At 36.9% G+C, this 15029-nt stretch overlaps 1 protein-coding gene across 1 annotated transcript in view; it reads right to left on the reverse strand.

Annotated features, from left to right (window-relative positions):
• Positions 1 to 2557: 2557 nt before the first annotated feature.
• Positions 2558 to 15029, reverse strand: part of LOC126234673 (NADP-dependent malic enzyme-like) — a 112653-nt gene continuing 100181 nt past the window's right edge. The window contains exons 10-12 of the mRNA XM_049943413.1: positions 5465 to 5588; positions 4968 to 5323; positions 2558 to 3365 (exon numbers count right to left, since the gene is read on the reverse strand). Coding sequence (XP_049799370.1) covers positions 5187 to 5323; positions 5465 to 5588 — 261 coding nt within the window. The 3' untranslated portion in view covers positions 2558 to 3365; positions 4968 to 5186. The remainder of the gene's footprint in view (positions 3366 to 4967; positions 5324 to 5464; positions 5589 to 15029) is intronic.

Genomic DNA, 15029 nt, shown 5'->3' on the forward strand with positions numbered 1-15029 from the left:
AAAGAAGAAGGGCAAATGAAGGGGATACTCAGCAACCCCGCAAGAATAACAAAAGGAGCAATGAGTAAAACGAACCGCAAACTTTGTGATAGGAAAGAGTAGCAGAGGTGCACCATAGGAATCAAGAGGACCAGGTCTATGTAGCTGAGAATGCCCATAGGCTTAATAGAAACTGGCACCAACTAGAGTATAGCCAGCAGGGAGACAAGCGATGGGGCAGACAGAACCGTAGTAACAACAACGGCGACAGAATAGAACTTAATGGTCTGAACCCATGTAAAGGCCTACACCAGAGAAGTGAGAATCACAACTGAAGCCAGATATCAAACCATTTATAGAACAGGAACATCGTCATTTGTTATTTTTATTTTTTTGTTAGTGTCGGGTTTGATCTAATTTTTATGAATTTTTTTATGTATTGCTGTTTGTAGCATAGGGTCCATATTACTCTCTAGAATATTTGTTTTTTGTGGCGATCTGTTTTCCCGGTGTATTTCCAATTTGAACAGTTCTCGGGTGTCCGACCGGGTAGCGTCGTAATTTCTCCACAATATTCCGGCAGACGTACCTACACGTTGCCATCTTCAGGTGGTTCCTGACGAAATGAGGTCAAGAAAAACACACAAATCAACAAAAAAAGAGAAAACTAGACTAATTTGTTTTCTCTTTACACACATCAAACTCGTTTACAGTTTCTGCCTTGTCGATGGAAATGGCAACCAATATCCATTCCGTACTGTTTCCCCCCCAGTGTATTTGGGAGATTTGTTGCAACTATGTCCACAGGTACTGTCCTCACGAAAGGGAAGCGAACAATGAAACAGAAAGAGGCATGGGCCTGACAAACAAAAATAAAGAAAAAAAGGAGGATGGGAATTGTTCATATTCTACTCAAACAGAAATATATACATAAACAAAAGAACAAATAATCATATAGATAATTTAAGTTACATTACTTACTTATCAGTAGTACTAGGATAATTACAAAAGCTTATTCTATTTAATTAAATGTGTGTCAATTTTCCTAAGTGTGGTAATTCGTCTGGGTAGTTTTAGAAGTAGGTGGTGATGGGTAACATTGGATTTCTGATTTCGTTAGTGATAAGCATTACTTTAAGATAGCCCTAAAAGGGGTCCCCCCAACCATTTAGTTTTAAGTCTTTTCTAGCACAAGTTGGAAATTAGAACACTAAGAATGACACACCATAAGATTAACCTGTATATCATAGTGATTGTTAGTTACCTGTGGTACAGAATTTAGGCTATTCATGTCTCATGTCAATCAGTTTATTTCTTTTTGCATCACACAAGAGTGAGAAATACTGAGGTCCATAGTATGTGTGGTTCTTTGCTTTCACACACTTTTAAATTCGATATTTGTAACTATGTCAACAACATTGTAAGGGTTGTCAACAAAGCATCAAAAACAGATTGCATCACTGTTGGACCATGATCCACAGTGGAGCTTCAGAAGGGCACCGCATGGTCTGGTACCCGATCAGTTCGCAGAAGTGTGATCTGGACGTCGAGAACAGCGCAGAGTGGATGACTGATGTGCAGCCCAAGGGCTGAGTGGCCTAGGTGAGATAGTCTCTGGCCACAACAACTTTCGCTGTTGGTGAGAAGGCGTGACACATGCATGTACTTTCAAAAGAATGTGCATGCAGCATTGCTATGTCATCTACAGAGGGAACCTCAGACTTGTGTCTGTGTGTGTGTGTGTGTGTGTGTGTGTGTGTGTGTGTGTGTGTGTGTGTGACCACTATCAGAGACTGTCATGGGACTCAGTCTATTTAAGGCTAGCCCAGTTACTCTTAGCCTCTGTTCTCTATGTGTGTTGCTACAGCTCTTTGCGCACATTATTGGTTCCTGCTGAATGTTACTTAAATACTGTGTTCAGGTTGTTAATGCTTCTATGGAATAAAGTTTTGTTCAGCCTACTGGTTGTATGTACACCTAATTACAACGTATTTTACAGAGAAGCAAGGTGGAGACCAGAAATATAATTTAATACACCTTACAGTTTAGTGTGAAAGAGGTAGTTAACAATTATTTAATACTTTTTCCTCAAAGCACCCTCTTCCTCAGCTTTTGTTCAGACCAGTGAGAAAATTGGATAATGCATTGTTAGACAGTGGGAGACAGATCAACTAATTACAGTTTTTACAAGAATATCACATAACGTATCGAAAACTGTTCAGTATGAAATATCTTAAGGATGCTTTACTTCCATGTAAAGAAATAAGAAATGAGAGAATGTGATCAGCATTTGGTTATTCACTGTCCAACAACTCATCACCTATCTCTCTTATTTGAGGTGTGAAACAAAAATCTAAAAGCTTAATGAATATTATTTGCATGAGGAAAATTCAGCTAGGTGATGAAATTGAAATGACAGACACAGGTATGTATGAGACATTAGAATAATTATTCAAGTAATTTAGCATACACAGTTTAATGTAGCTTACAGAGCCACAGGAACAAGAAGGGAAACAATTCTCAAACAGTAGATAACACATCTTCATTTCTTTCAATTAGAGGCATTTACAAAGCAGAGACATAGATCAAACAGTAATCTTAGTCAATAAAAATGAAACAAAATTCTATTTTCTCCAGCAAGAAAGAAAAAAGTTAACAAAAATTGATCATTGTAATTATGAATTGACACAAATCTCAGTTTATTCCAATGGCAATCTTTTACAGTGTGTGATGATTAACATCAGTGGAAGGTATGAGTCATACACATATCTGGTTGTTACTCCATGACCAATTAATCTACAGTGTGTCTTGGCCCAAAGGCATCAAGATTTCTGTTGCTCATTGCAATTCTTTCAATAGCTCAGGCAAAAGTGGGGTATAAATCCATTGTCTACATCTAAGATTTCATTTACTTATAGGTTTACAAGAGACTGTCATCTGAATTTTCATCAGCTGCTTGTATAGACTGATGAAAATCACCATGCAATTGTGAAAAGATGGCATGAGCACACTTTCTCAATTAATGTATTGGAGGAAGACTTAAAACACTACAGATGTGTTTCATGCATGTCAGCACATACTACAACAAATGGGTCAGTTTCAAAGAGCATGTGATTATTTACATTGAATGGCAGGAGAGTGCATTGCCACAGATGGACATCAGATTGAGCTCCTTGTATGAACAATTGTTCAGATCTCTAAAAGTTATGTTTCTAAACCCATGATTATTGTCCTGTTTTCTCTTGTTGTGTTAAGCACTACCACTTCTCAAAATATTCAACATTTTTTTACACTGTGTAAATGAAATACAGCATCTCAAAAGTTGATTAGCCCCCATTTCAATAAAAGCACATGTCCATCTTCTGTCTTCCTCCATGACACTTCACCTAAAAAAAAAGTGAGAAATCATGGTGTAGCTTGGACGAGTACCTCAGTTAGACAGAGAGAAGTTGATCCATGCTGAATTTTATTTTTCCCTTGATTTCAAAGTATAAGGCAAAAAAACTGAGTAGCAGGTTTTTACTTCAACCTGGTCTCACAAATTTCAACAATTTTTAATAGACTTTGCAGCTTTTCATTACTAAATAAAAAAACTGTTGTTGACATGCTAATACTGGTCTTGTTACAAAACCTTTTGTACCAATTGCTGAAATGAGAATAATTTGTTTGATACCAATAATTCCTTATCATTTCAGAACTGGGATATCTATTGAAAATACTGATGAAGTTGAACATAACACATACAATAAACATAGTGCTCAAATTTGACTACCTAAAAGGTATTTAAAATTTGAATGTGACAAGTGCAGCACTTGAAAACTTGTTTTCTGCACTTTATGGGTCTATTTTCATTTTGTGAGTACACTATATAGTTTACATTATAAAAGCTGGTACCTGAAATATCAGCCGTGCTGTTAGACACATATAAAAACACATGACCCAAACGTAGTGAAGTTCCAAAAGTTATGTTAGTATTGTGTATTAGTTAGCAGTACTGATATTTCACTTCTTGAAGCTAGTAGCCACTAGCAATTTTAATTTTCTATTATTACTTTATCGTTTTCTGAAGCAAATTTCATTGTGATATGGTTAATATGGTGTATGTTTAACAACAAAGTTAAGTTTTTATGATAGTTACACATATATTTTATTTAGGTAGCTGTTCAGTTATGTGTAAAAACAGAATAAATAAAATTTGCAGTGCAATTAAAAATAAAATCATAGAGTTGTGTAATTTTTTGTGCAATCGTTTTGTGTTATTTCCTGTCTTTGTATTGTGGATTAGTGTAGTTGCAGCGCCGAGAAAATAAAGAACATTGGTTCTGTTTCTTTTTCTTCTGTTCATTGCATTATTTCTAATTTGCATGAAATATGATACTATTTATTTATTTATTTATTTATTCATTCGCAGTTTATAGAGAATTATTAATGAGTATAATGACATTGTAATAAGAAATAAATATAACTGTAAGACATAAAACTTACTCTTCATTCCATGACAGAACTACTTTTACCATTTTTCATTACTTTTTCTTAGTTGTTTGACAGTGGGTATATTTGTTTATTTGAATTCAGAGTGTTCAGTAGTGATGATCAATATTTCAGTTGGCCACAGCAATTGGGAGTAAGTGAAGCTGATGGAAATTCAAAGCATGGGAATTCCGTCCTCAAAACTACTAAATGCTGATATTTAAAGACAGAAATCAAGTGGATAAAATTCCTATGCAGCATGTTTGAAATTGGGTGGCGCAATTTTAGGCTGAAAACTTTCTATTATTATTATTATTATTATTATTATTATTATTATTATTATTATTATTATTCCTTGCTCTGACTCTGATCAAGTATATAACATATTTAAATGAAAGGGTTTCTGTATGAAAAGGAATGAAGGTAGCTTAGAGATTAACATCTTATCAACATCATCATCATTACAAACTGTTGTCTTTAACAGAGACAATTTCACCAAGAACACTCCATTTAATTACCTTGTTAATACTAAAAATGTATACCAGTAATGTGTTTCTATTTTCTATAAAATACTGAAAACGGAGAAAAAGTGCTAAAACCAGAAATGTAGGAATTATCTGCTCTCTTCATTTCAGCTCTTTTCTATCCATCACATGCTATATCTTCATAATAATAGATTCAATACAGTTTCATTACAGGTGTGTTTTAAAGAAATGAATATATTTGAAACACTCTAATTATTGTTGATCATTAGTTATTTCAGTTTTTGGCCATGCGTATGTAGTTGGTATTGAAGATGTGTAACTGAAATCATAGATCTGTGCTTTGATGAAGTTCTCCAAGTTTTCAGGCTGTGGAAAAGTTGATGCAACTCCTGAAATAAAAATAAAGGAACATAAAAATATACATTCCTCTTTTCATAAACATAAATGAAAGCAATATTTTGGTCATTGCCTCAACAATATTACAAGCTTTGAGCAAAATCTTTTTAAAAAATGACATAATATGTTCTCACCTGTTTTGTATCCAAACTTTGCAACTTCCACAGCAATTCTAAATGAACACTCACGGATGCTATGCAAGGGTGGATAAAGGCTACCTCTCTCTAAATCAGAATCATTGACAAAGTTGGCCAGTGCCTGTAAATGACAATTTTTTTATTGGCAGATAAATCAGAAAATATAGATACACAGTCAGGAATGATTGAAAATAATGTGTATTGCTCTTTGCATGAAGCATAGTCAAAAGTAAAGGCCTTTGCTTATATTTACATGTTGGCAATTCAAAACAGAATTGCATGAATGCAACACTATTGATTGTTTACAGAGCCACAGGAATCAGTGTTTTATTTCAGAAATCATATTACTAGAGGAGTAAGCAAACAAAAAAATTGTTTCTATTACTATCTGCAAAGTACAGGGTAATTATAATTAAAGTTAAACTTTCAAACTGCTGTAGAAATAACACCACTGCTCAGAATGACGTCAAATTGCAACAGGATATTACCAGAGAAGGGGGAAAATGTATGGCAGGAGAAAAATAAATACTCACAAAATGTACCAATAGATGGCACTGTAGGCATCATAATTTAATGGTGGTCGACTGCAAATGACAAATGAATCACACAACAAAGCCTATGGTATATGTTTGATGCTAAACAAACTGTACTACTCAATGTGCATGGGTGTACAGATGTGATACTGTTAGTTACATAAGCCCATCCACCAAGGCAAGGTCATATCACACTGTATGGGAAAAATTGGTGTTTAATTGTCCTGAGGCCAAAATCTGCATAAAATGCACCAGGTGCATCGGTTTTTGATTGTCCTGAGGCCAAAAACTGCATAAAAAGCATCAGTCACATCAATTTTTAATTGCCCTGAGGCCAAAATCCGCTTAAAAAGTATCAATCACATCAGTTTTCAACTGTCCCGAGGCCAAAAACTGTGTAAAAAACATCAATGAAAATCAAATCAGATTATTAATTTCTATGTGACTGGCACAAACCATGTTCAATATGCTATCCACCGGTTTCTGCAACGAGATGAAATCAAGAAACAGCATGTTCAGAATGTGGGCCTTCAATGCAGCTAAGTTTGTAATTGGAACACTGAATGCAACATCTTTCAGATAGCCCCACAGTCTGAAATCACATGCATTAAGATCATGTGAGCGGGATGGCTGATAATTCTAGCATTTATGAATGCTTAACTGAATTTGCAATGTGCAGATGTATGCCATCTTGCATAAAAATGATCCTATCCACAGATCCATGCTGTTGGAGAGCTGGAATGATATGGTTGTGCAAAAGACACTCATAGTGCTTACCAGTGATGATACAGGTAACAGGACCAGAAGCACCTGTCTCTTCAAAAAAATGTGGCCCTATGATAAATTATGCCATAAACCCGCACCTCACAGTGACCTTTTCAGGATGAAAAGGTACTAGTTGATTTGTGTGTGGATTTTTCGTTGCCCATATTCAGCAATTCCGTGTATTGACATATCTTGTTAGATGGAAGTGGGCTTCGTCTGTCCACAAAGTCTTCCACGGCCAATCATTGTCCACTTCCATGTGAGCAAGAATTTCTAAAGCAAAGGTCTCTCTTGCTGGCAGGTCAACAGGAAGCAACTCGTGTACATGGGTAATTATGAATGGATAGCAAAGAAGGATGTTTCATTGGATTTTATGCACTGCACTCATGGGTATGTCCAATGTTCGGGCAATTCTCTATGCACTACATGTTCACACACCACCGCTCGGCTCCTCCTGCATTGCTGTGGCCAATGCTTCCACTGACATCAAATCAGTTTGTTTCCTCCCTCTACCACCAGGTTGCACACCAAAAGAACCTGTCTTTTCGAATTACTGAATCATTTTCTCCAGACCCAAGGCAGTCTTCAGATCAATGCCTTTTTTTCAAACCCCTCAGTGTTCGGAACTTCTGCAGAGCAATGTGTACACAGTCATCATTCTTGTAATACAGTTTTACAAGCAGAGCATTGAGACAGTCATGGCAAATGTAGCAGACATGAATGGAGGAAAAGCCATATACTCGGGGTGTGAATACCAACTTCAGTTGTTCGTGCGCATGACAGGTGTCTTCATCTATGTATTCTGACACATACAGAACCACCTATTGATCAATTTTCACACTATTTTTTTTTTTTCTTCTGTCACACAGTTTCCCCCCTCTCCAATAACATTCCATTGCAATTTGATGTCATTCTGACCAGTGGTGTTATTCATACAGCATTTTGAAAGTTTAGTTATAATCACCCTATATATGCTATATGCTATCATTAATGCTTTTCCTTTTTTTGTGCCAAAAGGTCTACAGCTATTCAGATTCATCAAAAGTTGTGACTAATTTATGGATCTACAGTAATGAATCAAGGAAATGTTGGACAATGATGAGAGGACTTCAAAAGTAGCCATACAAGTGAGAGTAATAAAGAATGCAGTTGCGGGTCAAGTATCCACAGTGACAAAATTATGCAATAGATGGACCAAAACAAATGATGTGACTGGTGATTCATGACCGGTGATGAACTTTCCACAGTTCAACATTGCACGAAAAAAAATGTTGAGGGCATTTCTTTACTTATATTGAAATGGAATCTGGGTAAACAGAAAACTCTCAAAAAATTGTGGCATGCCATAAAAATTGATGTGCAGGGAATTTTTGTCCAGGAAAACTATTCTCCATGATAATGTATGGGTGAGAGTCAATACTTCTGTTGGGAATTTTTCACTATCCTGCCTACAGTCCCCACCTCGCACCCAGTGATTAATAACAGTGTTCTTGCAATTGAAATAAAACAGAGGCTTGGTGGACAATGGTTTGAAAATGACAAAGAACTGAAGACTGCCACTGTCGACTGGTTGAGTTCCTAGGCAGAGGCCTTCTGCACAGAGGGCTTGTAGAAGCTAGTGTAAGTTTACAAAAAGTGATTATGTAGAAAATTGAAGTAGGTTTATGGGAAACCAAAACCAAAAATAAATAATTTCGCTGATGAACATATATTCTTCATAACCAAAGCTGCTTTCTCAGTTACATCTCATACAACAAATACAACAATCAATACTTTGGTCATGCAATGTATGAAGTACAATGGAATTTCCATGTGCCAAAGTAACACATCATTGCCATTACTGTTCCACAGCACTGGCCTCTAAATTATGGGAACTCTATTACAAAAAGCAGCTCCTAGTTACAGACAAGAAAACAGCTATGCAGTTCTTGTGTCACATTATGCTTCATATCATACAAAATCTCTGTACTGCAACCAACAAACACTTGTCGCAAGGCGACTGCCAAAACACAACCAATTGATTTACTTACACAACTTCCACACATACAGAATAAACCACTAGTAAATCACTGGAAAATGAAGTCAGTGGTCTACTGAAAATTCATTACATTGACAACATGAGAGGCACCCACAATCACATGACTGAGATGTGTTAGGTTTTCCATGAAATGACTGTCATGAATTTCTCACTGACATTCACTTAATTCTAAATCAGCAGTTGAATATACTTGCATGATACACATTATGTATTCTGAAAAGTACTGATGAAGAGACATTCATTATTGTGGCTATGTGACTTTTACACTTCCAGTATGCCAACACCTCTGGCTGCAATGAGACCATGAACAGTACAATGACATCCTTTTGATTGCCAACTGATTATATTTTATTACAAATCAACCTTCAACTTGTATCTTCCTCTTGAAACACATACTGGATATGAATCATTGTGAACAGTACCTATAAGCTTATGTTTTAATCTCAAGGTTGATCTACCAATGGGTATAGTTGTTTGTGTATCTCCACCCACACATTTATGAACCTATAATATATTAATGTGCAGTGGTGATGAAGGTTATCCTCTTCAAGTATCGTGTCTTAGTGTTGTGATCCAATGAGGTAAAACCTTGACTTACAATATATAGGTTATGTATGTGTTTTCCTTCAATGTATTACACTATGCCTCTTTGTTTTCACATTCACCCAACATGAACCTAAGTGAATATTTATAGAACATGCATTCCAAGTTTCTCATTCCTCAGATGTTACAACCAGCCAATAACACAACAAAGTGGGAACATGTAGTGAAATACAGTTTCATAACACCTGCCCCAGGGAAAGATCGAAAACTTTTTTTTTTTTTATCAGTATTGTTTTGTGTGTAAGTTTTTGGTGCTGTGCAATGCAAATTAACTATTTTAATTCCTGACCACTAAATTATTATGCACAATTAAAAATAAATTAAATATATTGGGCACCAACAGTAATATTAGTAATATATATTAATATATCTTAAAATAGAGAATTGTTTATTGTAAAGATTCTTCCTGCTGAAATATACTATCTGACAAAAAAAAAAAAACTGAAACACCCAGAAGACATGGAGAATATCAATGTAACTTTGTACGCGTACACACCATACACAGTAAGATAAATGATTTGAGTTGTAACTCTCTGTGACAGTAAAAAGGCCACCAGAGTGCATTAGTGTTGTTCCCAGGCCTGGTAGAATATTTGGGGTGTGTGAGAAAAGTAATGAGACTGATTTTTTATTTATCAAAGTTCTCATTTTTGTCCTATTCAAAGTACTTCCCTTCGCCAGCAATACACCGTCAGAGTCATTGTTCCCAGTCTATGTAGCAGTCTGAACTGTTCACATTAACACACTCTTTGCCCTACTTTCCTATTCATAATGAATCCTACTCCTGTTATACCATTTTCTGCTGCTGTTAATATTACCCTGCACTCATCTGACCAGAAAAGGTTGTTTTCTTTCCATTTCACTTCATTGACTCCTACTATATCTAGACTGAGCCCCTGCATTTCCCTTTCCAGATTTTCTAGCTTCCCTACCACATTCAAGCTTCTGACATTCCACACATTGAGTCATAGAACATTGTCCCTTCATTGGTTATTCAATCTTTTTCTCATGGTCACCTCCCCACTGGCAGTCCCCTTCTGCAGATAGCTACAAGACTCTTAATAGCTGATGTTGGACTAGTGAGAAGTTTAGCCCTGTCTCATAGGTCAATGCAAGTCTGATGATCCTTATTTACATTGACTTGATAGCTTGGCAATACAGAGAATTAAATCAGATCCACCGATAAGTGTTTCTGATTAAATGCAGTACATCACATAATTTCTCCTGTGTGGTGCACATCACCTGACCATACCGTGAGTCTGATTTTGCACACATACAAGGAATGGAAAAAATGAACATTTCAAGCTGTATTAGAAAGTTACTTCAAAATCACATACTTAAATTTAATCAAAATTTTGTTGACAAATAAGACCGAAAGGAGCTAAAGGAAAACCATGTATGAAAAGTTCTACGAATTCAAAAGTAATTTCTATCTAAAGTACCAACAAAAAGATTCTAAGACATTTTGGTCTTATATTAAGTCAATAAAAAGCTCAAAATTAGCAGATTCAGGTGCTGAAGTTGACACTGTGTTCTTGACTTCAGGAAGGTATTTGATACAGTTCAATACTCCCACACAATGAAGAAAATATGAGCATACAGAACATCATATCAGCTTTGTGATTGGATTGAAGAGCTCCAAGCAAATAGAACACAGCACATCCTTCTTAACTAGGAGAAATCTTAAGTCATAAATGTATCTTTGAGAGTATTCTACAGAAGTGTTACAGAACCACTTCTATCCTAAATACACTGATGAGCCAAAATATTACAACCTCCTGCTCAATAGTGTGTTGGTCCACCTTTAGAATCCAATAAAACAGTGATACTGCATGCCTTGGTAGGTTTTCAGAGGCATATGGAAACAGATGCCTGCACACAGTCCACAGTGGTTTATGAGTGCGGGGTCAGTGTCTGATTGCATCCCAGATGTGTTCCAGCTGGTTAGGTCAAGTGAATTTGGTGGACAGCATATCATTGTAAGTTCACTTTCATGCTTTTCAAACCACTGTAGCACAGTTCAGGTATTGTGACAAGGACTGTTATGCTGCTGGAAGATGCCATCACAGTCATGGAAGATATCACGCGTGGTCCACATTAACAATATTATGAGAACAATAGTTGCTACTCACCAAATAGCAGAGATGCTGAATCACAGATAGGTACAACAAAAAGACTGTTAGAAAGTGAGCTTTCAGTCAACAAGGCCTTCATCAGAAATAGACAATATGTGTATACACACACACACACTCACACAAATGCAGCTTACATACACATGAACACAGTCTCTGGCTGCTGGGACCAGACTGTAGACAAGTGTTTGTGTGTGTGTGTGTGTGTGTGTGTGTGTGTGTGTGTGTGTGTGTGTGTGAGTGAGTGTGTGTGTGTGTGTACATTGTCTATTTCTGAAGAAGACTTTGTTAGCTGTAAGCTCACTTTCTAAGAGCCTTTTTAATGAACCTATCTGCGACTCAGCATCTTCGCTATATGGTGAGTAGCAACTATGGGTTGTGCAGAAGACCATGTGAATGTTCGTCATAGCATAATACTGCCCACACCAACCTGCATCCTTGGTGTGATGCAGCTTTCAAGCAGCCATTCATCTATATGACAGTGTACTCAGACATGACCATTGACCTGGTGTAACAAGAAACGTGAGTAATGTGACCAGGTGTCACATTTCTTTGGTCTAGTCTCAGTGACCCTGTACCCACTTCAGTTGTAATTTATGATGTCATTTGGTCACCAAGGAGATACATAGGGGTCATCTGCTGCAGAGCGTATAGCCACAATGTGTGCTACACAGTGTGCTCCGAAACACTTGTGCCTGCCCCAGCATTATACTCTGTCATCAGATCTGCCACAGACCATTACCTATCGTGGTTTAGACCTGACCTCCACATTGTGATGAGGCATAGAATTCCACTGCTTTCTTGCCTACTTGTGGTTGCAGCATCCTTCAATCACTTTCCCTAGGAACTCATGACAACATCACAGTCTTACATGAACAGCTGACCAGCTTTGCCATTTCCAAGATGTTTATTCCCAGGCACTGGGCTCTAACAATCTGTCCCTTACTAAAGTCACTTATGTCACTGGATTTACTCCATTTGTGACCTGTATCATAGCTGTAATCATTACCCAGTCATCTCTGCTCCAGTTACACATACTTTCCGTAACGTGTCACATGCCCACAATACCACCAGGTGCCATTCAATCTCATGGTGGGTAGCTCAACAGTGTATTTCTTACAGTGACAGCTCAGGATTTTAGATTTTTAGAATTACTGATCTTTTATCTTGTGAGGAAAATGAACTGCAACAAAACTTTATAGTATAAACCAAAGACTTGATATGGAAACTTAGAAGGAAGTAGCCAAATTCCATTTGCTAATGATAACGTCAATGTCTGTAATTCAATGAGAAAGCAGAATTTACACGCACACGCACATGCACAGGCACATACATACACACACACACACACACACACACACACACACACACACCATATTTGTCAGAAAATTACTTTTAAAATTAAAATGCACAAGCATGAACAGCATTAAGCAGAATATTGATTGAGACCTGTTGGCACAGTATCTCAATTAAATCTCTATGATGTCTTTTATCACATGTTAAAGTTTAGTGTTCCAATAAAATAAAAAAATCAGTTTCAATTTTTTAACAAACTTGACATTTATCATCAGAGTAAGCAATGAATACAAAAAGAATGTGGCAAAAAGTTATTTTAAGAAAGTAGTTTCCATTTTAAGCATTAAGTTTTACTATCATAGTAAGCAATGATTATAAGAAGAAATTGGGAAAAAGTACACGATCAGTTGTTTTAAGGAGGTGATATAATTTGGAACCACTGAGTCCTACTGTTTTCAACCACCAATCATTTCATGAGATACATTTCAAACAACTTCCATATTTTTCCTAGACCTAATCCCACATCTCAAAACTTCCATGAACTCATAATGCCTAAAAATCATTGTAGACCTAAATAACAAACAAAAATGGGTCTAAAATTTAATAAATCAAAAGAGCATATTGCTCCAGTGGTTTTACTTAGAAACCACTCATAAAAGCAGCTGCACAAATTCAAATTTATGTTACAATAACTTTAGATTTACTCAGTTTCACTGTCAATGATCTCCTCAGTATGTTCACTACATAAGAAAACTCAGTGTTATAATCTCCTACTATCACAAAGCCCAATCTCCACACTAACTGTTATGCTGAATGCTATAATGCGCTACATTCAAAGAAGTATCTCACTGTACCACTAGATGTCTTTGTCTTGCAACAGCATCAATGGTTTCATGTGAAATGTGAAATGCACTGGTACTTAAAAAGAAAAATTAATAAAATGATGGTTCACGCAGAAACCACAGATGTTCAAAGGTTAATATACAGGGTGATCCATTGATAGTGACCGGGCCAAATATCTTACGAAATAAGCATCAAGCGAAAAAACTAAAAAAGAACAAAACTTGTCTAGCTTGAAGGGGGAAACCACATGGCGCTATGGTTGACCCGCCAGATGGCGCTCCCATAGGTCAAACGAATATCAACTGTGTTTTTTAAAATAGGAAACACCATTTTTTATTACATATCCATGGAGTACATAAAGAAATATGAATGTTTTAGTTGGACCACTTTTTACGCTTTGTGATAGATGTCGCTGTAATAGTCACAAACATATAAGTGTGTGGTATCATGTAACATTTCGCCAGTGCAGATGGTATTTGCTTCATGATACATTACATGTGTTAAAATGGACCATTTACCAATTGCAGAAAAGGTCAATATTGTGTTCATGTATGGCTATTGTGATCAAAATGCCCAACGGGCATGTGCTATGTATGCTGCTCGGTATCCTGGACGACATCATCCAAGTGTCCAGACCGCTTGCTGGATAGTTAAGTTATTTAAGGAAACAGGAAGTGCTCAGCCACATGTGAAACATCAACCACGACCTGCAACAAATGATGATGCCCAAGTAGGTGTTTTAGGTGCTGTCGCGACTAGTCCACACATCACTAGCACACAAATAGTGCGAGAATCAGGAATCTCAAAAACATCGGTGTTAAGAATGCTACATCAACATCGATTGCACACATACCATATTTCTATGCACCAGGAATTGTATGGTGATGACTTTGAATGTCGTGTACAGTTCTGCCACTGGGCACAAGAGAAATTACGGGACGATGACAGATTTTTTGCACGCTTTCTATTTAGCGACGAAGCGTCATTCACCAACAGCAGTAATGTAAACTGGCATAATATGCACCATTGGGCAATGGAAAATCCACGATGGCTGCGACAAGTGGAACATCAGCGACCTTGGCAGGTTAATGTATGGTGCCGCATTATGGGAGGAAGGATAATTGGCCCCCATTTTATCGATGGCAATCTAAATGGTGCAATGTATGCTGATTTCCTACATAATGTTCTACCGATGTTACTACAAGATGTTTCACTGCATGACAGAGTGGCGATGTACTTCCAAAATGATGGATGTCAAGCACATAGCTCGCGTGCGGTTAAAGCCATATTGAATAGCATATTTCATGACAGGTGGATTGGTCGTCAAAGCACCATACCATGGCCCGCACGTT

This window comes from Schistocerca nitens, chromosome 2 (assembly GCF_023898315.1).
Source record: "Schistocerca nitens isolate TAMUIC-IGC-003100 chromosome 2, iqSchNite1.1, whole genome shotgun sequence".
Classification (NCBI taxonomy): domain Eukaryota; kingdom Metazoa; phylum Arthropoda; class Insecta; order Orthoptera; family Acrididae; genus Schistocerca; species Schistocerca nitens.